At 43.0% G+C, this 23,687-nt stretch overlaps 1 protein-coding gene across 3 annotated transcripts in view; it reads left to right on the forward strand.

The window, feature by feature from the left end:
- The window catches only part of TTC12 (tetratricopeptide repeat domain 12), a 377,867-nt gene that overhangs the window by 239,787 nt on the left and 114,393 nt on the right, over window positions 1–23,687 (forward strand). For all 3 annotated transcript variants that reach the window (XM_086957373.1, XM_086957375.1, XM_086957374.1), the window contains 2 exons: window positions 9,011–9,103; window positions 20,182–20,245. In XM_086957373.1, coding sequence (XP_086813499.1) covers window positions 9,011–9,103; window positions 20,182–20,245 — 157 coding nt within the window. The remainder of the gene's footprint in view (window positions 1–9,010; window positions 9,104–20,181; window positions 20,246–23,687) is intronic.

Raw genomic sequence — 23,687 nt, forward strand, 5'->3', positions numbered from 1 at the left:
GCCAAGCTACCAAGGGGGTGAGCAGAGGTTATCTTTGGCCTGTAACTCTCTTGCCCTGACTAAAATGGTGGTCTCTGCCTTGCTTTTGGCGCAAGCCTTAGCCAACCAGAGATCCCATTTCTAACACATAGCCAATAGGTCTCGCCTTTGGGACCTCATAAGTGTTTAACCATGCAACAGTTAATGTTGTTTCAGCCAGGATATTGTGCTGCATATCTAAATACTTATAAGGTCCCAAAGGCGAGACCTATTGGCTATGCCAATGCTTATTTAACCTTGGATCTATCCAGTTTTCTTTAACCATACAAGTACATTTAGTAAATAGAGTTATTGTCTTGCAGGTAGATTGGTCGCTGAATGCTAATGGTCTAGCGATCAGCACCAGCAAATTCATCTTGCCTTTCCTGTGCAGTGGGAGCAAGTAGAGACCATGAAGGATGGTCTGGTCTTGGTCCACTGCTTAAGGTGCTAATCCTTCCTCCTGTTGCTTAAATGTTCCAGTCATGTGACACAAGCATCAGCCATTTTTGTTTAGCATACTAAGGAAAAATATATTTGTTGTAGACGCTAAGCATTGAGTATCCAATGCTGACATCTGAGCTGATTGAGTGTAAACAAGGGGGACCAGCAACATTGGAACGCGTAAATGTTGTAGTAGTGCAACCAACAGTGATACTAATTGTAATAGTGATAGTAGCTGTCTCTGGTAACAGTACTAGTGTTGGCATTTATGGCCCTGCTAGCAGTAAACTGGTAATGTTAGTGGTTGTAAGTAGGCACAATAAGGGAATTAGTAATGGCACTTGTAGTCTTAGTGGCAGTGAATTTATTACAGTAATTCAGAGCTATAATACAATTATGAGCAGAACTGATGATAGAAGTGGTACTAGTAGTATTAGTACTTCTAGAGGTAATATTGGTAGTAGTAGCAGTTCTATTACAAAGAGTACTACTAATACTGACACTAAAGTTTATAGTAGGGTGGGCGTACACTGCCTCACATCCCAGCACTCGGTTTGGGTAGCATTACCAGCACCCCAAAAAAGAATGTGTTGCTCTCTACTGAAGAAGGACAACAATCCTGAAACACGTTGTCTAGAGATAAACAGCACTGGCTGCACCAACAAGGGTGAAAAACTAAAGCCTGACACCGAATTAAGTGTTAGAATTCACTGCATTTACTATGATGTATCAGGGCAAACCGAGTGCTGGCATGTGAGGCAGTGTGCCCCCACCCGCCCTCCTGCCTAAAGTTTATAGTGGGAGGACCTGAAAGGATACGATTTGTAATAATCTAGTAGTTGAACCATTAGCAGGAATAGCACCAGCAGTGACAACTTTAGTAGCAAGGAACATGGCACAGAGTTTAAGTAATAATGTATTTTGTTGGGGGATGGAAAGTATATAGGCCAATGAAGGGTAAAGTGGGACTGGACTATCAGATGTAGTAGGAGCCTTTGTGGCAGGCTGATGAGGATTTTCGGATACATAAGCCTATTGGTGTAAAGTAAAAAATAACACAACCATTCACTTCACATCTTTCTTGATACAAGTATGGAAGCAGGTCACAAAGCAGAGGATGACCTAAACTAGAAAAATCATTTTAAAGATGTTAGTAATGATATAATGTAAGGAGTGCGTTATTTTTTAAGCCAGCAGAACTTCACACATCCACTGTGAGGAATAGCACATGTGTTATATTCTGAGGTGTCCATTCTCTTTAAGAATATTCACATATCGGCGCAGTTGTCTCTGGGAACATAACGGCAAGATATTATCACATCATTAAGTATCAGTAATTCCGCCTTCCTTGGACGTACGGAGCCGTGGAGTAACACACAAACAGGGAGAACAGGACGGATTCCGCATTGTTGTAGGTGCAAGTTAGCAGAGGCATTTTACTTGCTGTCTGTCCAGGAAACTTGCCCCAGTAACACAGAAAACGCCCTTTCTCTGAGGAGATGTGTATGTGTGGGCTCAAACTCAAACCCCAGAAAAGCCCAGGCAGCACCCGGCCAATCATAAAGTAACACCAGCACACTGGATGAAAAGTTTATCTGTGGCAAACACCCTACCTTCAGCACAGCCGCCAACGCTGCCCCTTGGCCATGTTCTCATTAGAAAAGACAGGAGAAGGTTACGTAATTTCCTGCAGCCTGATGAAGCGCGAGGAATCTGAAATTCACGTCTGTGGAATAAACATGCTGAAAGTCTGATAACAAGGTTTGTTAATTACTGCCACCGATCAGCAACGTGGCCAGCTGTTGGAGTTGTTGAAAGGAAGGCAGATGCGGATCACAGCGTCTGAAGAGTACATTGTTTGCAAGTGCTGAGGATTTTAAGAGCTCTGTGTGTGTGTGATCTTCCTCAGAGCCCTAGGGAGAGACAGGTGGGCATTCGTCAACATGTGTACAGCTACGTGTCAGTGTGTTTTAGCATAAACAAAACGTGTGCTGCGAAAGATTGCAACAAACAATAACTTCTACATGTGGATGCTGAATTTGGGAACTGGAGCATTGAGTGGTACAGGTTTAAAAAACAAACATTATTAAAGGAGACAACAAACGAGTCTCTCTAACCATACACACACAACCAAACATGGTGCGCGCGAAAGTGATCACGAGCAAGACGTGCGGCTGCGACCGCGAGTTGTGTGCGGACACGCGCAAAAAGGAAAAAAAAAAACGCAAGCTGGCGAGTGGTGTGTGCGCACCATGACAAGAGAGGAAAGCCATATGGCGCCTCTGCTCGCCATTGTGTACGTAACCGCACGCTCTATGCCAGGCAAAAGCATGTGGTAGGACTTTTAAAAGCCCACACACTAAATGTCTCGCCTATCAGCACATGCGCTGGCTCAGCGAGACCTAAAAAGCACTATTGTTCGATAGCGCACTAGTATGGGACTGTGGACAAATTGACCTTAGTGTACAATTTTCTCCTGTTATATTTTTGAAGAAAATATTGTCAAAAATGTGCTGTGACAATCCACTATTTAATCATAATTAAGTTAGTGCATGGGATGCTGCGAGTGCAAATCTAGAAATGCCAGATCCCCTTCTTCTTGTTGGAGGCAGTGGCGGCTCCTCCACTGGTGTGTGGGGGCGTCGCCCTACTGCTTTCTCGCAATGTGAGAAGCAGAAAAATGAAGTGGTAAAACTACCATTTCATGTTTCTGCTTCTCGCATGGCGAGAAAGCAGAAGTGCCTTGTGGGCCTGGTTCGAGGTGGGCGTTCCTGCTCGAGTGCAGGGGAGGCATGGCTAGCCCACTGTCTTGGTTGCTGACTGTTTGTTCGGCCCCAGGACCAACCAAACCAGTCATGCGCAGTTGCGCACTCTCTCTTTTTCTCTATGTAGGCTTCATGCAGCCTACATAGAGAAAACGGCTCCCTTGCTTACAGGTTCCCAGCTTGGGCGCTCTCTGATGCGCCACACCAATCACAACGCTGCCATTGCAGCGTTTTGATTACCTTAGGGGAGCGGGAGGGAGGCTGCCTAGGTTAAACGCGGGCCCGGACTGGAGCAGCAGGAGCTGAGGCGGTGGCGCGTGATCCAGAAGAAGCAGTGGGAGGACGAAAAGTTAAAAATGTTATTTTAATTACTGTCCCGGCCCCTTCCCCCAAACCAGCGTGAACCCTGTTCCACCTACCCCCTCCCCCCCCCGCCCGCATGTCTTGCCGCCAGCGACTGCAGTGAGCTGGTATCTCTTGTTTGTATCCATAGCCACAGTGCTGCAAGCACTGTTTAACATTCCTGCTCCACCGCCTGTACAGACACTGCCTTGGGCGCAATGCTTTCACAGAGCTCCCAGTGGCTTCATATGTAGGCCTGGAAGACACTCTCTACCAGCTCATAAAATCCTGCTAGGGTGGGCTTGTGTCTTCACAGTGCCTGCTCCTAGGCCCTCTGCTCGGATTACAAGGTGCTGTGGAAACTGTAGAAGACAGCAGCATCACACATGCTGGCGTGCCCTCTTACACAATTTTGTTTTTTGAGAATGTCCGACTTTAGCTCTCTGAAGTGGACACAAAGAGACTTTTCAGAGTTATACAAAAGGCCTTGAATAAATAATGTAGCAATTTAAGAACGAAAGTTATAGGTCGTAGACACCACTGCATGTGTGTGCCGTAACTGGACTCACTTCACACTGCCTATCAGCATGGCACAAGTCTAGAGGGCAAGTACACAACCAGGAATCCTGGCTCTTTATACTAAACTTCGTGATTTTGGACTTATTCCTCCGCATGCCGCAATCTATGTTATCCGACAAAAGTAGAAACTCCCAGAGGCGAGTTAGTTTGACCTATTCATCAAAAACAATTAATGTGCACCTTATTCCAAACTACCCAATTCACATAACATGCAACTGCATTGCTGACTGTTAAACGACCCATCTTGAATGCTGCAAAGCATAATATGTTAATCTATCATCTCCAAACGCACCCTTACCTCCCATGTTGCCTGTAAGTGAGTTGCAGAGGTTTCCCCGGGCCTGCATACTGCATCCCTCCCCGCTTCAATGTTGGTTTCCCCCTTGCCTGCTACCTGAAGGACAGCCCACACACCTATGGAATATGAACTCTGCAACCAATTGTAATTGTCCTTTTGTGGACAGAGTAATAAGTGTTTGCTCGTTTCCTAATCCACTGTAATGTGTTTACTCTTGTTCTTTGTGCTCTATTTAAGGGGCCTCTTGAACGTGGCCCCCGTTCAAGATGGTGGCGGACATCGTGCTGCATTTATTGTTGTGAAGTAATTTTCAAAACTTGAATTTCTGTTGGACCTAGTTTTAATAAACGTAACGCTTTGGTTAAAAATCTGAATTAATGTTCGCATTTTTCATGATCTGAGTCTTACATTTTTGATTGCGTTTTTTTATGAGTTGTTAAATCTATTTGAATGTTTTGCTATCAGTATGAAAAAAGTAAACACAATATATTGCACGTTTTCAGAGTACTGCAGCTGCGGGATGAAAGGCTGAGTCTGGCCCAACATTATGATTCCAACATCTCGCCTGAAAGTTACCTTTAGATCTGTAACAGATCGATTAGCTCACTGAGCTCTCTGTCCAGCTTGTTTCTTTGCTACCATGTCCATGGGAAGTTTTGCCCCTTTCTTTCTCCAGCAAGCAGCTGGTAGGTAGATCAGCTCCGTGAATGAAGAGTTTCCTGTGAAATCAGTTCATGGGTCAAGTCAGAGATTCATCCTTTTGAGGCAGATAAATGGAGTTGCCTTGAGTTGCATGAAGCTGTTATGTGAAACTCTGGCCGTCTCTGTAGGTGTCCTCTCAGGGACGGCCGCGAGCCTTGAAACCAACTCAAGCTGTACCAGGCTCCGCTGGGAACAGGGGTTTCAGGCTACATTCCGACTGATGTGGAATTACCACACTAACTAGCGGTTTTCATCTCTCACATTTTACCGGAGAAACCTGGCAAAATCTGCCAGGGAAAAGATCCTCTCTTCCATAGCACCTGCCGCCTCCCCTCAATAGCACAACACCAGTCTTCTGTCCCTAGAGGGACTAAAATCACTTTTTTTGGCACTTGAAATTAAGAGAGGGCTCTTGTTTCAGGCACAAACCCAACCTTACACCCAATAGTATATTGGTTTCTATTTGCGTGCCTAGGATGTCAGCAGAACAAGTGATAGACAGTTTTGCCAGTCACTGTCTTTGTTAGAACGGATTCACAATTGCTTTATTAACCTTCCTGCTTTCTCAAGTTTGCTTGAAAATGCACCATTTGCCCACTCTTTTTTCAAAATTTTCTTGGGGAAAAAACACCCCCAAACCCCCGTAGGTGGTTTGGGCTCACTCGCTCGCTAAAGTGCTGTAAGACACTTGTTTTACGTCTCACCACTTTCATATGTCATCAGCCGCCACTTGTTGGAGGTATACATTTTTTAGGCTGCTTCTCAATGCTGTTTTACTCCGAGAAACTAATAAATAGAGACTTGACCTGCTTAAAAAAGTGGCGTAAAACAAACTTGGTAATGTAGAGAAATAAAAGAAAAAGAGGAAGTACATGCCTTTTTGTCAATGCGATTCTACCTATTATTGACAGTGGAAAAGATTAACATCTTTCTAGAAGAACTTTTACCTTGTTTACTATAGGGGCCTAGTGTGGTTCTTAGAGATCATCTTACCTTTCTGATTTCCTGAACCCCTAAATATCTTACGGTGTTTATGGTTTTATTGACGGGAGACTGCATTGAAAATTAGAACATCTGTTTTTGCCACATTGACTTTGTCTGCTCTCAGTCCTGTTTATTCTTCAGTCACAGCAAGGTGGATTTTATATTTGACTTTTCTGCACAGAGAAAAATACCTAAATCAGTGGCTTAGAGTTTGAGCTCCTGGTAAAGTAGTTAAGTAGGGTAGTTTGACGATACTGACTTGGATCTTCTGGATCCTTCGCTTTTTCAAGGACGATAATTAAAATGTCATTATGAACAGCGACATCTTAAGATCTTTAGGGGTCCTGGGTCAAACTAATTTTGGTGTGCCCTGTTCAAAAGAACTTTGAATGTATGTCCGCTCCTTCGTGCCTTCTTAGGATAGTTCATAGACAGTGGCATATTATGAATTATTGGGGCCCTGGGCAAAAACATATTTTGGGGACTCCTATCAGAACAATTTGCACTTAATAAGAGGTATAAATTACACATTTCCAAGATGCAATTTGCAAAAGTCATTGTAATAGTGCAATTATTGTTCATCAAATATAGGACAGCGATTTAAAAATCAGTGAATTTAAAACCAAGAAAGGCTTTAAGGATTTTTTAAAAAGTCATTTTTTAAAGATAGATGTGGGATGTATTGCAGTAATTTCAGGAACATTGTATGCTATTGTACATGTTCCTTAAACTTGCAAATATTCTACACCTTTCTTTTTTGCGACATTGCTAGTTGGGTTTGGCACAGAATGTTGCAGATTCCAAATCTTAGGAAACAGAGTTTTGCTCAGATAAAATAGATCAATTCTTCAGCTAAACAGATATTAATACAGACATAGGCGTCACACACAAATGTATTCCACTAGTTTACATATGCCTTAGAGACCTATGAAGCAACTCCTGAGGTTGCAAAGATCTTCTAAACTCAAGCCTCTAATCAATCCCTCTGTTTCCAACAATTGTGCAGAATCAGATCACAGAGAGCAAACCGATTACGCATGTTACACAGATCTTCCAGACTAGAGCTCAGGCATCAGTTCTATCTGTCTTGCAAGTTAGACATCTGATAGCATCAGCTTTTTTTTCTTCTTTATAGAGTGTTATATAGCGTAAACTTGACCCGAATCGGGTATCAGAGCGCTTTACCTAGCACCAGTTGCATTACATGAGGACACATTCAATTTTTTTTTTGTTTTGTTAGGCACGGGGAGATTAAGTGATTTGTCCAGAATCCCAGGATGTTCAGTATCATTGCAGAGACTCAAACCCAGCTCCCCAGATTCGAGGGCAACCGCCCTAGCCGTTAGGCCAACTCCTCTCCCGTTTCTCCAAATTACACAGATCTTACACAGTCTACCGTCTAACTGCAACTTTGTTCAAAAAGCACTTATGATGGAGGGATGCATATGCCATTTTATAAATATATAAATGTGCTGAAATATGAATTGTGTGAGGTGTGGTTCATAAAAACAAATATAAATATACTCCAAACACCACTCTATGTTTCAAATGTGTTTACATCTATGAGGAAATTTACTGAAGTGTGGCACAACGCAGAACAGCAACCAGAGTTGCGTGTCAAAAGGATGGTGAAAAACCACATCATATCTAGTAAGATGTAGTACTGTTCTTCTCTCCCCCATTGTTGTGCACCAACACACACACCCTTGCACTATAGAGCAAGAATGTGTCCCATGCACATTAGAGAAAGGTTGTGTGGATTCTATCCAGCATAGGTTTTGTACTGGAAGGCAACCGCCCCAATACAAAAACAATGCTCTATTACTTGTCCTGATTTGTGTGCGTGCTGAACAATGCAGCACATATGCAGGTTGAAAGGTATGGATAAATAAAGCATTTGTCCTCTGTTACTCCTACCTTGAGGAGGTGTAAGGTTTTGGTGCAAATCGCTGTGTAAAATTGTTAGTAGGCAGGGATTTGCATCAAAACCTGTTGATGGCTGCATGGAACGCCTACGTACCAGCCATGGTACGTCGCCCTGCCACAAAGTACTTTTGAGTTACTTTGCATCCTCTTTCCATTGCAAATCCTGGTTTGTGTTGAAAGTAACTGCCACCACTCAACTTTGCGCTGGGTTTGCATTACAAAAGTAAAGAAAACCCAGTGCAAAGTGTTAGTAAATCTGGGCCTCAATGTTCAGAATACTTGTACCAGCAGTCAAAACAGTGCCATTTGAGTTTTCAATATTGTGGTGTTACTGCAGCGTAGTAGTGTTATTATAAATAGTGTCTGTGGTCCCATTCCATTGCTCCAGAATGAAACATTGCTTAGCTCTAAATATAACTTATTACGGATGTTCTATGGGGCTAAAAACATTTCTCTGCAAAATATCTGTGACGAAGTCCCACATCACACAGTCTCCCGTTGCTGAAAACATAAATGAATAAAAATGGACATTTATATTTAAGCAGCAATCCAGGATATCAGAGCAGGACTGTCGGAATAAGACAGCTAGCTCAGGCAAAGAATTGATAAGACTCTAGTAGGGGGCCCCATGACAGACTGGGGCCCAGCGCCATATCCCACTTTGCCCATGCCTTAAAATGTCTCTGCTTATGAAATGAACGTGGTATTCTGCCCCCATTCAGAATACTATTGAACAACATTTGATTATTGCCAATCTGATGTCATTTGCTTTTAGTTTTTTAGAGAGGTACTACAAAACTCCTGAGTGGTAAGGCATAACTAATTATTTAACCCAACCTGATTATGTAATTTGCAAATTGCTATGAAGTTTCTTGGTAAATGTGAGATGGATGGTGACCTATATGTTGTTGAACACCTGTAACCTAAAATAGAAACCTTATTTTTCAAACAGGTTATTTCAGTGCCTACTGGGATTTGTGAAATCATCTGACTCGCAAGCTAGAAATGCCATAGGACTGCTGGCCAGTGTTGCGGTGGAGGAAAAGTAAGCTTTTCTCTTCTGTTAGCGTTGTATCATCATTTTTCTTCTTTTCTTCATCTCATGTGAATATGCCCTACCTCTAAATTTTTCAAGGCTGATTATGTGAGCATTGACTCATCTTTTATACAATCCATGTCTTTCTCAGGATAGGTGCCCTAATATTAGGAAGACTGAATGGTAATAAGAAGAGAAAGAACAATTAATAACATACATCATTGCTTCATCAGCATACTTTATCAAATATGTGCTTTGAAAACTGCACACTACAAGTATTTTCTAAGACAATGTAAGCAACAGATGTTGTCCATTTCTAGCACCTTCCTTGCCTGGTTTGTATAGTCCCTAAACTGAGGACACCCACCCTATTTGAGTGTTGCTGTTTTAGAGTGACCATAAAGAGCCCCTCCTGGGAGAGAAGAAAAGAAAGGAAAAAAACAACCTTGTCATGGGAAGGAAAAAGGTTTTCCTTTTAAATAACCCTAACCCTCAAGGGTTACCCCTTGGTGGCATGCTTCATCATAGGGTTCATCCCTAGACTGCTATGGAAAGGGGCGTGCTACGACCAATGGATACGCCGGAGCACTAATAGTCTGATGTTCCTGTACACCTATGCTGTTTATGATGGTATTGGAGTGGGTTTTGTTTTGCATAAAAAGAGGTTTAAAAATATCTGACTAGTGGGAAAAAGTGATTATACCAGGGGAAACCCAATAAACCCTTGTAGGCTTGGGCAATGATTCTTTCAGGTCAGAGAAATGCTACAAGGGATTTGTTTTTGTAGTATTCAAGCTCAGTTGGGAGTCGTATCAATAGTATCTAACTCCAGTGTACCAAGTATCACATATTGACAAAAATAGAAATTAATCTATGGAAGGAAAAGGAAACACGGAGAAAGTATGAAATCTGTTCTTCAAAATTTTTTATATAGATTCAATAAAGTAAATTGCAATTCAGAGTATGGGGAGACATACATAAAAAGCAACGAAGAAGTGAAAAGGGGTGTATATATAACTTCACCACATCAATTCACAACTTAAACATCAACTCCAATCAGTTAGTAACAACAACCAAACAAAATTAATTAGTGATGGTTGTGTGCCTGTGCACAAGCAGCAGAGAAGGAGATGATGTAGCTGTCGACGTTTCGGTCTTATATTGCTGCCGTCATCAAGACCATCATCAGGACCATAAAGTTCATTGCAGGTAAAAAAAAACCCTAAGTTAAAACAATAAATGTTACATTATTACACTTACTGCGACAATTTTTAAAAAAAAGGCAGAGTAATACCTAAATTTCGATTCTCACGTGTATCTAAAATAAACAATATAAATCACATTTAGTCCATATATAGTACCCCTTCCTGGTACTACTAGGATAACAACTTAAAAAACACAATTAAAAAATATTTCCACTTATGTGCATTATTAATCTTACATCAATTTGTAACTGGTCAACACATATGGGCAAAATGTGCCCTATTATTCCATATATTCAGTTTCAATGAGAACCCCATAGTTCTATACTCCATGATTGCTTTATGGAGTGAGACACTTGCTAGAAAGTTCCACTACAGCCATTAGTTTATCAAACCTGATCTGGACATATTTTTTTGTGAATTAAAAAGGCTTATTTCATAAAGGCTTAAGATAATGACTAGAGCACATATCAATGTGTAAAACATTTCTTCGAATTTCTATCACAAACATTGCTGTTTATGTCTCATATCTATTTGATTGAGGAATATCACATTTATACATTTTCTAACAAAGCAAAGAGATTTTTTGGTGGTATTGTTTGTCACCTGAAAATTCCAGTTGTATTATTCTCATATGGAACTGTATGTTTAGAAACGATTCTGTAAAAAAGGGGGACTGCAATAAGTGTCCAAACTCAAGTTAATCACAAAAAGAAAGGGGGGGGGGAAATTAAAGTCAACTCGAGACCTACCTCATACAAAGCGTATGTGGTCTCAGCAGTGATGTGAGTTCTACCAGCGAGAAGCAACCCAGCGCATGAAGTCTGCAAAAATAATAATGACAGGCGATTTAGAATTCTAAATGACTCGTGAGGTTGCCTAACAGATGGGGTAGCATCAGTGGATGTTCAAAAAGCTTAATAATGAATAGCGGCTTTTTTAGATGCGCATCTATATTATTGCATTAGAAGACGTACTTTAAACGAGGAAGGGGGTTAGAAAACACGAAGAATCACTTGTGGTGGTTATCTCACAGACGCTGTAACATCAGTGAGTGTACCATGATTTGTGAAAAACAATAACTGGTATCGGGACCGCTATTAGTCCGCATAATGTCTTCGCATTGCATAGCGTTTTTACAAAAAAAAGAGGGATTGAAAACACGAAGGCACGTGAAACAAGTTCCGTTTTATCAACCACGTACTACGGGCTACAACCATTGCTAAATGTTGTTAAAAGCAAGAAGCTGGCTTAGTAAAGCCATGTCTTCTAACAATGATGATTCGAAATAGCGCAGAAAGAAAAATCACGAAGTCATTCAACCTCTGAAAAAGAGGCTTGCATAGCTACTCACTTGTGATTCAAAACGGGTGGCAGGATGTCTCTAGGTCACGTCGCGAAAAGTCTGTGTCAGCTGTGTTGGAAAACCAATGGTTTATAAAGCCGAGAAAAATGCTCTATTAGAGGTGGGACTGCTACCAGCCGGTTTCTGGCACAGGTAGTGGGCTAGAAGAGGGACTGCAACCCAGGGGTTCAGTTATCGTCTACATGGCGGCCATCTTGTGGATTCAAACTAATAAATGTTGGCTATCTCTGTGCATGCAGAAGTCAATGCTTTAATTGTAAAGGAACGCTGCGTGGTGTCATTACTGAAGGTGAAAAATAATAATGATAAACAATGTTGTATGACTGAACACATAAATTCAGGAATAGAAGTGTCTATCCAAAAATAGTATCCACATTAGCTATGATCTTTCTACAAGCTCCAGACATCTTTGCCATGACTGAAACATGGCTACAGGATGCGGATACCGCTATTACAAATCTATCCTGCCCACCCGGTTATTCTATGTACACCTTGAACAGGTTGTCTAGAGGTGGGGGTATAGCTTTAGTGGTAAGGTCCTCCTATTCCTGTGTCTGGAGTGCCCTAAACATCTCTGGGTGTGAAAGTGCCTTGTTCAAGGTCTCTGTCAGCCCTGAGTTTACGCTGTCCGGGATGGTCGTTTATCGCCCGCCCGGCAGCGATGTGGCTTTTAGAAATGCTTTTCCCGACATTGTTGGCCCTTTGGTCGCAGACTGTGCCAACTTTTCCATCATGGGTGATTTGAACCTGCATTTCGACACCCTCTCAGGCCTGACAGTGCGCTCCATCTCCTCTGACCTAGAGGCCTTTCAACTTCCCCAGATGGTCTCCCAGCCTACCCATTCGGGGGGGCATATTCTGGATCCCCTGTTTACCAATCTGCCGGGGATTACAATCACCTCTATCTCGCCGGTGGAATGGACTGACCACTTTTTGGTGTCCATCCTATGCCCGGTCTTAGCCACCCCTTCCATCTCCTCGGCTAGACGGGTTCAGAAGAGGGCCTGGAAGAAGCTTAGGTTAGAAGACTTCCATCGTCTTCTATTAGAGGAGCCGCTGGGCCCGTTGACGGAGGTAGAAAAGGGGTATGACCTCTTCTGTTCCTGGATTACTAGGGCCTTGGACTCTCTGATACCTATTGTATCTACTAAAATCAACTCCAGAGAGTCGAGCCCCTGGTACGATAGTGCCCTTCGGGCCCTAAAGGGTGCCTGTAGACGGGCTGAGAGGGCCTGGAGGAAAACCTATGGAGCTGATCTAAAAGCTGCATACGCCAGGTCCGTCAAGCTCTACCATCGGGCTATCTGTCGAGCTCGAGCGGCTTTTTATGCTGCGGAATTCCGGAACAGTACTTATCCGTCGAAAGCCATCTTTAAGGCCGTAAAAGATCTTATGTCAAAGCGGACTACCTCTACGACCGTAAGCTCTCTTTCCCACTGTGAATCCCTTGCTTCCTATTTTCTGGGGAAAGTCCAAGCTATTTATCGGACATTCCCTAGCATAGGGTCCGGTCGGGAAAGTATCAATGGGACCCACCATCAGTCTACTCTGCTTGTCTTCCCCCCCCTTACCTTGGACGGGTTTGATAAACTTGCGTTGCAAGTCAAATCTGGATCTCCATCCGATCCAGTAAGGCCTGCTCTCTTTCGAGATCAGGCTTTTATGGGACGTGCAGCTGTATGTTCCCTCGTCAACCTTTCCTTGGAAACGGGAGTAGTTCCAGCTAAGTGGAAGCAAGCTGTGGTGTCCCCAATTATCAAAAAGCCCTCCCTGGACCCGGCCAAGCCTGAAAGCTATCGCCCCATTTCGTTGCTACCTTGGCCAGCCAAGATCACTGAGGCCCATGTCAACTTGGCCCTGTCTGAACATCTTGTACGGACCAATGCCCTCGACCCCACACAAAACGGATTCCGTGCCGGCCACAGCACGGAAACCGCGTTACTTGTGATGGTGGAACATCTCCGTGCAAGGTTGGATGCTGGTCAAACGGCGGCGCTTATATTGTTAGACCTTAGCGCCGCCTTTGACACGGTAGACCACAGCATCCTCCTGCATCGGCTTGAGGAGACCGGCATTGGCGGTCAGGTGTTGCAATGGTTCCACTCCTTTCTAGATAACCGCTCCTTCTGTGTTGCCATCCCTCCCTTCAAGTCCAATTTCCAACCGCTGGCCATGGGGGTTCCGCAAGGGTCCTCGCTGAGTCCCACGTTGTTCAATCTTTACGTGAGACCGCTGGCTGATGTCGCTAGGCAGTGGGGCCTAACTTTGGTCTCATATGCCGACGACACACAGCTGGCGGTTACTCTCAGCGGGGATGCGGAGACTGAGGCCCCCAGGTTTCAGTCTGGACTGAAGGCGGTGGCTAGCTGGTTGACAGGCAACTGCCTTCAGCTAAATGCCACAAAAACGGAGGTGATGGTTGTCGGTAAGGGAGTGGAGCTGTGGGGTGACCAATGGTGGCCCTCTGAGCTGGGACCCACTCCGACCCCGGTATCTGAGATGAAAAACCTGGGGGTCTGGCTGGATGCGGGCCTCTCCTTTGTAGGGCATACTAAAAAAACTGCGGCCTGTTGTTTCGGTCTCCTAAGGGGCTTGAGACCTGTTCTCAAGTTCTTTGACGCCCCGACCAGGCAGCTGGTGATCCAGGCAACTATCATCTCCCGCCTGGATTATGCCAGCTCTCTTCTGGCTGGGGCTAACCAGGCCGAGCTAACCCGTCTGCAGCGGGTTCAGAATGCTGCGGCGAGGGCGATTGTCGGCCTGCCCAGATTCAGCTCAGTGGCAACTGTCCTTCGTACCCTACATTGGCTCCCTGTCAGGAAGCGCATCCTTTTTAAGGTCTTGTGTCTCGCTTTTAAGATTCTGAGAGGTATTGGCCCGGAAATCCTATCCAGCTGTCTTTCCTTTTATGTTCCCACCCGCACCCTCAGTTCCCAGGGTTTGGCCCTTGCGGTGGTCCCCAGATTTAGGCTTAGTCGCATGGGTGGCCGCTCGTTTAGTGTAAAGGCCGCGTCAGCATGGAACTCCCTTCCTGTTGAAATTCGTCTGATGGAGGACCTCTTGACTTTCCGGAGGGCTTTAAAAACTTTCCTGTTTTAGCTGCTTTCATGTTTTTAGTTTCCTGTTGTGTTATGTTCTACCTTGTCTCTGCGCCGGGACGCCCCTTGGCTGGGGTATCTGTGCGCATAATAAATCAATATAACATAACATAACATAACATAGAGGAAGATTAAAAGTTCACTAGGAATCGAGGGTGACAAACAGATACCATTCAAAATGACTTCTAAACACATTTACAACTACCTTTATCCAAAACACATCTTGTAATAATACAGTGGGAAAAAGGTTAGTTTATTCACTCCCCTAGTCAATATGGTTAAAATATGTGGTTGTTGAGAAACTCCTAGGGTATATGACCCACCGTTTCCCTGGTCAACTAGTTTCAAGCTCTACCCCAAGGCTTTTCTTCAGGACCTACGGGGGTTAATCCCGGTTACCACTCCTATAGTCAACTGATAATGAATACCCGAGCTAACGGGTTTTCCCCAGTGAGGGAGTAACCTTGACGAAGGTCTGACTACAGGCGTCCCTCCTTCCTCGATTTGGACTCATGAGGCCTGACTAGGGTCTCTATCATAGAAATGTTGAAAAAACAGAACAGGCCAATTGGGTGCTGTATACCTTTACCTTTATTTTCTCTATATTCATTGTCAGTTGACTATAGGAGTGGTTACAGGGAGTAACCCCCTTAGGTCATGAAGACCATGCCCATCCTGGGGGAGGAGGCTTGACACCTCTGTCAAGGATGTGCTTTGTTTTAGGACCCAGAGAGCTGAAGGCGCTCTCTGCCCAGTCTGGTGGTAGCAGATGATGAGTAGCTAATCAGGAACCTCACCAGGGTTGGTCGTTTTTCAGGGGGCATCTCTAAGATGCCCTCTGAGTGCATTTTTCATTAAATCCAACACTGGCATCAGTGTGGGTTAATGTTCTGAGAAGTTTGGTACCAACCTTCTCAGTCTTCAGTAAAGCTATCATGGAGTTGTGAAGTTTGTGCTGACAAACTCCCAGCCCATGTACTCCAAATGGCTTTACTGCATTTACAATGTTTGTAAACGACACAGACAGTGTAGGGGCATATTTATTTATGTATTTATTTATTACACTTATAAAGCGACCAGCTACCCAACAGGGTTTCCCAGCGCTAGACATGTGGAGGCAGACACAGCTAGACAAAGACGAAAAGAGCAGAGATCAGAAGAAGTAAAAGAAGAGAAAAAAAGAAATTACACCCAGTCACTAAACAGCAGCGTCTTTAAGCTCTTACGAAAGGCTAGCAGGGAATGACAGTCCCTAAGGTCGGTTGGAAGAGCATTCCAGACCCTGGGGCAAAGACATGAAAAGGAGCGACCCCTAATACGGACAAGCCGAAACCTGGGACCTAAAAACAGTGAAAGTCTGGACGATCGCAGTTGTCGAGCCGGAACATAAGGTTTGACAAGATTTTGAATATAAGAAGGGGCAAGGCCCCATTTGGCACGAAACATGTAGCAGATGGCCTTTAATTCAATACACTTATTGATTTTAAGCTAATAAAGTGGGTGGAGCAAAGGGGACGCAGAAGCATATCTTGGCAGGTTGAAAAGAAGGCGAGCAGCAGCGTTCTGAATGACCTGTAGCCAATGCAAAGAGGCTTTATTGGCACCCAAATACAAGACATTGCTGTAATCCAACCTGGATATCACCAGAGCCTGCAGAACCGTTCTCTGAGCTGCCAGTGGGATTAACCAGAGGACTTTTTTTTATCCATCTGAGAGCAGCAAAGCAGAATGAAGCTACCCTGGAGACCTGAGGTATAAGGGAGAGCTTTTTATCAATAATAATACCTAAGTTTTTGACTTTGGGGACAGAGGCAGGCACATGGCCCAAATTGTCAGGCCAGTGTTTAATTCCCCAAAGCTCTGGGTTATTGCCCAAAATAAGCACCGAAGTTTTAGAACTGTTAAGCTTCAGGCCATTACTGATCAGCCATGATGAGACATTGCTCAGGCCAAGCTGCAACAAGGAGGGATCCTGGTGCTGAGCAGCGGAAAGGGAGAAGACGATCTGAGTATCGTTGGCATAGGAGAAGATAGTCAGACACGACTTTTCCGCAATGTCGGCCAAAGGGCGAACGTATATAATAAAAAGTAAGGGGCGCAGGTTAGATCCCTGAGGAACTCCAGAGGTTAACTCTAACGTGTGCGATCTCTCTTCATTTGAAAAGACCTGAAAAGTATGGTCATTAAGGCAAGAGCTCGACTACCTCAGAGCGAAGCCCACAATACCAGAGGCGGTCTATCAGAATGGAATGAGACACTGCATCGAAAGCAGCGTTCAAATCCAACAGGATGAGCGCAGAGGTACTGCCAGAGTCAAGTTGTACTCAGGTGCTCTGTGACCCCGAGGGGAGCAGACTCATTTCAATGGCCACGTTTGAATCCAGACTGAGAGGGATGTAACAAGTTGGATGGTAAATAACTGGTGCTCAGTCTTTTGTGATCTACTGGCTCCTCATATTCTCCGTTCTGCTAACTTCTCAGTGCTTGGTGACCTTAATCTTCATCTTGACAACCTCGAAGATAAATCAGCCTCTACATTCATTGAGGATATGAATATTCTCAATCTTTTATTGTTAAATTCACGTCCCACTCACATTGCTGGTCATCTTCTTGACCCTATTTTTTCTAATCTCTCTATTATTTCTGTTGCACTTGCAGTCCAGCTTAGCTGGACTGATCATTTTGCAGTTCCCTTTACCATTAAGCTTCATGGTACCTCTTCCACTAGGCCAACTTCACAGCCTAAAGTTCCAATTGGTCCAAACTTAACATGCCTTCTTTAAACAAAGTACTTCGGGACAATATCCCTGTTTTCGATTCTTCTCCTGATCAAGCTCAACTTACTGTGCACCTTTGACTCTCTGCGGACACTGACTCTGTTCTATCGCTTGTCATAAAACCACATTTTAGGACCTATTGCCCTGTCCCTTGGTTTACCGACTCTCCGATTGTCATGCCCAATGCAGATTAGCTTGTGCTGACTTCGTCATAGATACGATTTCTAATTCCCAGCAATGCCAGAAAACCCTGTTTAAGGTGCTTTTCTGCCTCCTCCTTCGCTCTCCCAACCTCAATGTGATGAATTAGCACTGTTCTTTCACAACAAAGTCAAGTCCATTCATGACCAACTAGCTGTGGACATCATTCAACAAGGGAATATAACATCTCCTGCTGGTCTCTCAGCAGGTTCCCCTGAATTATTCCCCGGACCTCTGCATTGAAGCACGCTGCACAGATCAGCTCTTGGCCTCTTCTGGATTTGCCTTCCTTGCAGTTGTCATTGAGCTCTATGAAGTCTGGCTCCCCTCATGACCCTCGCCCCCCTTCTAAACTCAGTCTTTTGGACGACAGGGTTTTTCTGTGATCCTTAATTTGCTTAACACTTCTCTAAGTACAGGCTTGGTACCCCAGGAGTGGAAGCATGCTCTTGTCCTTCCTCTATTAAAATGTCCATCCTATTTCTCTCCTTTATGTGTTTTCCCAAATTTTGGAACGGCACATTAATACCTTACTTTCTTCTTTTGTTACTACGTCCATACATACTGCATATTGCTCAGGCAGCTATGCTATCACCGTTGCTTTGGTGCAACCTGGCTTTAGGGCTGTAAGACCTGCTAGAGGGGTGACTTACCCATGCCACAGGGAGTGGTGGTGGGCATGGAGCACAGGGAGAGTGTGCCACGTGGACCCTTCAGTTTAGTCCGCACCAAAATAAGCAGCCTGCAATAGCAGTGTGTGGGTTTTAAGGTAAGGGGTCTCTGAGGGTGGAATAATACTTACTGCAGCCCTCAGAGGTCCTTTCTGGTCACGTGGCCCAGACGTATGCCAATTGTGGACAGAAAGGTGCAGTTTTGAGAAATAACACGGGCCCTGGGAGCTTGATTGGCAGGGACCCAGGGCACACTGTGTCAAGTTGGCATCATGTATCTGGAAAAACGTTGGGGGTTAACAGTGCAAAAAGGGTCACTTTTCTACACACCCCTGTTCATTTTCTAGCTGCAAAAAACTTTTTGTTTTATGTTCAGTTTAAGGAAATTGATCAAAAAGTAGATAGACAAGCTATTAGGCTGTCCAGGATTTAGACAGGTTTAGGGTGTTGTGCAGGTACATGTAAAATTGCAGACTTCATGAATCAGAGGTCAGAAAGCATTACAAGTATAATGATTGAAAAAGAGTGTTCAGAAAAAAATCCATGAGAAACTCTACAAGTGAGGGCCCAAGGAGAAGAGAGGCAAAAAGCTATATCCGGAGCCTGACTCATGCGGAAATTATTAATCCAGCCTCAACCATCCCCGATGATGCTCACTTCATGCAGGCAAGCTTATATGATTTCGCCATCAGCGGTGTTAAATGTCACTTGAAAATCAAGCTATGCAGACACTAATGAATTTGCCATCCAGGCAGAGTCCATCCAAGAGGATCAGTGTGTTAATTCATTTACCAGCCTGAACACCATTTGACAAAGGTGAAGCAGTTTATTATTTTCTATAAACTGCGGTACATGTAGGACCAGTGCTTTTCCAATAAATTTACTCGTTTAATTTAAGTTGGTGCAAGCTGGCAGAGTCACTTTATTGGGTGTGATTTATTTGTTTTTAAAGAGTTGTGACTACCGTGCATTTAGAACATATCACAGAGTGGCCATTGGACAAGTGAGGCATTTATCAAATATGGAATAATTGAAGCTTCTTGCTTACTACACACAAACAACGATTCACATTATCTTTTTCTGCAAATTTTACAAAACACCACGTAAATCTTGGATTCTCCCACTCCTTCGATCTAGTGGTCATAGACAGTGTTATTCTGCATTCTTTTTTCTGCAGTGTCTGGATTCGCCACACGTAGCAAAATCTATAGCGACTTTTCTAAAAGCCACCATCAAAATACGCCAAAAATTACAAACTGAATAGACCTTTTAAATTTTGAGTTTTCCTTAAATCATGAGTTCTCTTATGTATTTTTTTTTAACCTTTTTATTGTGTTAATGGTGAATTGAGTTTGTTTTGTTTTTAAAAACGATGTACTTTTTATGATTACTCAAGTGGCAATCGAATAAAAGTTATTGAACTGAGCTTACTACTTGTTATAATGTCCACTAGGGCAAACAACTTTAGGATACACAGAATGTCTCCGGGATACAATATAAGAATTAGCCTACTTCAACAAAAAAATGGTAAGCTCTCCAAAACTGATGAGTTCAGGTCAAAATGATTGACTGATTAATTAAATTGTTTGATTAAGCTATGGTGGGCCTAAAGGAGCCAAAGGTGGTTCATGGCAGAAATGAGTTCATTTGTACATAATAATTGCAAATGTAATATCTTCTCAAAATAGTTTGAACTTTGTTGTGAAATAAGTCTATGAAAGAATTACCAAGTGACCCTCAGGGAGCTGTTGTTTACTTTTCTTCTTCACAAGGTTCAAAGTCCACTATCAGTCAAACTTTGCCAAGACTGCTTTGCCTTCTTTCCTAGATGTGCTGGTAAGTAAGAATGCATTTATGCAATTTAATATATCACCATGGTAAAAAACAAACTGTGAAGACAGTGCTAGGCAATATGGGGGCGGGGGGGGGAGCCTGCTGGTGGCATGAGCAACCGCGGTCCGGTCAGGTAATAGCGGTAGGGCCGGGTTGGGGGGGATTCCTATAGACGAAAGCGAGGTCAAATTAATTACTTCTTTCATTTTAACTCTGTGGTCTGTCAAAATGCCCCTCAACCCGGCCCCCATCTGTTACCTGTACGGACCCTGACTAGGCATGAACACAGAGGTGCATCGCCTTATCTTTGTCCTTATAGAAGAATAATGTGCTTTATGACCATATAATGTAGCATTATTGCCCACTGACTCAAGCTGTACTTGTTAAAGATACACTGACTGAGCCATAGGCCCAAAATACAGACAAAAATGTATGACTTTGGGTTCCCAAACCACAGTACAGTTATATTTTACGGGGTACATGTCTTGCACCCTCGTGCTGTCCTTACGATTGCTGGTGATGAGACATTTACTTTGCACCAACCAAACCAAGGGCATGTGTGTTGCACCCTTAAGGGCACAATGGCACCCATAGGGGCACATGCAGTGCTTCAATATTCTGAAGGTGAGAGAGTATGAGTGTGTGATTCTTCTCTGTATTTCTTCTTTCTTTATATGTCCGTTTTTATGATAATGAGTTTTTGCTTCTTATATATATTGTTGTTTGTTATTGTTTCGTTAAAGGCAGGAGGTGTGTGGTATCCTGCTCTTATTGCCATGTATTTCTTCCTATGTTTTCAGTGCCCTGTTGCACAGCCAGTGTGAGGCCATAGAATGTTTGTGTGCCTGGTTCAGTGAATGTCAGTAGGAGTGTGTGGGCTGAGCAGACGAGTTTCTGTTCCTGGTGGGGCTGCTACCTTACAACTTACAATACCTTAAATAAGGACGCAAGGAGGCTTCCAATAGAAAAGGTAGGCTTATTCCTGACAATCTTTGCCCAAGACAGGTAGCTGCCGGTCAGCAGGAGCCGCAGAATCAACTGACACTAAAACTGGCAATCCTGCCTACCGGCTGCGGCTGCCACTGCCACGGGCTAAGGACAAACATATTGAAACCATAGCAACTCTGAACATAAACAAGATATGGTGGTGTGTCCCGAGGCTGAGCCACGAGGAAGCAGCAGGCATGCCGCTTGATGCACCAAGTTTGCGCAGACTACCACATGCAGTCTACCACAGTTGCCCCAAAATATTCGAATGGTACATTTAAAAAAAAATATTACCTTTAATTAATAAATTGACCGGACAAAAAGGCAGCACATTACAATATATACCATCCAAGAAAATATATTGAATTAATTCCCGACTGTTCCTTTGTATTGGCAATGTTCCTAACTTAAATGTCTACATTATCACTCCAGTTAGGGCAAAACATGCCTGCAATTTTTTTTTTTTTTGAGTTCGCTGCATGTCTAGTGTGTAAGTATTGTAGACGGTGTCTACAATTTGTCCAGGGGTTATGCAAATGATGCTGATAATCCACAAACGAGCATGCCAAGTGCCCCGGACCTGCTCGATAAGAACCAACAACATTCCCATTTGAAATTTGATAAAAATAGTCTATCACAACTTTGAGTGCTAATTTCAAGCACCAACATGTGGTTCCAGAGCTCCGCTACACAAGTATGGTGGAGTTGCTGTCATGGATAGGTTGTTCGTCAAATGGCGTAGGTTGCACTTTAGGGCAAAACTGCTCACTGGCATATTGTGCTTTTTAAAAAGCACTGGTCCTTCCCCTGCTGGTGTGGCATAGGTGCTAACTCGGTCACTTTGACACATGCAGTACCCGTCTAGTAACCTTGACTTGGACACAAGGCATGCCTGCTTCTATCAAGGCGACCTCTTGCAATTGTTTGCCATCTTTGAAATCAGGCATGTATAAGTAGACTCCTTGTCTTTGGAGGTTTCATTTATTTCTGTTCGGTAGAGGGTTAATACATTTGGATATATATTGTACCATAGGAATCTTATATTCACAAGGGTATAAAATCCTACGCCACCAAGGCAAAATCTCCATAAAAATAAAAAAAAATGCTACTATTTCAATGTCGATCAACGCCTCACTTTTGCTTACACCTTTTTTAAATATTTCATTATTTTTAATTATTTTTATTCATGTTATTTTTAGTATAGAACCGTGGTATCTAGCTTTGTTTGAATGTCTTACAGAAGGATATCTGTGGACACTGTCCTCTGTAGCACAATTCATGTCTTTTGAGGTATATTCTGTTTGACCATTAGAGAGTCTTCCAAAATACTCTGTGAGTACTCTGTGTACCAGCCTCTCCCACCCCTTTGTTTCCTTCAGTGGTTCGCACACTGCCAATCTTGTTTCTGCAGCTTCGATACCAAAAATGGTCATTTGCCAGCATAACAGGCATTGTAATGCTCTCAAATTGAAAGTAACAAAGATTTAATTCAAATCTGACACTTTATTAATACATGGAGTATTTTAAAAGTGGTTGTATTTCCCATCTAGCTATGCATTTTGTGTTCTTTCTGGGAACCCTTAAATGTTTACTTTTTGACAGCATTTTTTACTTCTTGATCAAAGTTTTTTTTGCTTTAAATCCTTTATTTGGCTTTAAACAAGAGAGGGGTCTTGTCCTTACGTGACCAGGTAGGACATTGTAATGTAATCAAAAAACAACTGACCTGGTCTCGATTTTGTATTGCTGCTCTTTATTTAGGCAGACTCTGTGCCTTGATACATTTATTCTTAGGCACTGACGTTTTTTATCATCATTGGTTTACATCATATGGTTTTAAACATTTGTAACTTTCAAAATGACCAAGCTTGACACACTACAAGACATTTAAAAATGATCAACAATTTTCAACAAACAATATATACACCAAGATGTGCTACAAAATGATTACATACAATTCAATACAGTCAAACAACATACATAACGACATTACACCAGTACTTTTTATCATAACAGTCCAATTTAATGTATATTAATATCTCAGTGTGTTAGGACTATTCTCACAAGGGACGGTCTCTAAAGGATATAACTTTGTTGTAAGTGTCCTCCTTTTTGAAGATGCACACTATTAGTTTAATAACCCTTTGTGAGTGATATATGGAAATTCATGAAAAAGCCGACACATTTCCAAACCCGTTACTTATTTCGCGGGACTTTCATCAGGGGACTTTCATCAGGGCTGGACTGTGTACCTGCCAAGTGATAAAGCGGGGACAATTAAGTATGGGTACCTTCTCCTTCATTCTGCCTAACTTTATCTATATCAATTGAATAATTACCTCTGTCTTTCGAGGACTCTTTGTGTCTTTAATCAATACTCTGGCGTTTTCTGAAACACCCTGTAGTCCTAAATGGGGAGGGAGACAACCAAATTGTCTCAGGTTACATAATATAACAA

Source organism: Lissotriton vulgaris, chromosome 2_1 (assembly GCF_964263255.1).
Source record: "Lissotriton vulgaris chromosome 2_1, aLisVul1.2, whole genome shotgun sequence".
NCBI classification, from domain to species: Eukaryota; Metazoa; Chordata; class Amphibia; order Caudata; family Salamandridae; genus Lissotriton; species Lissotriton vulgaris.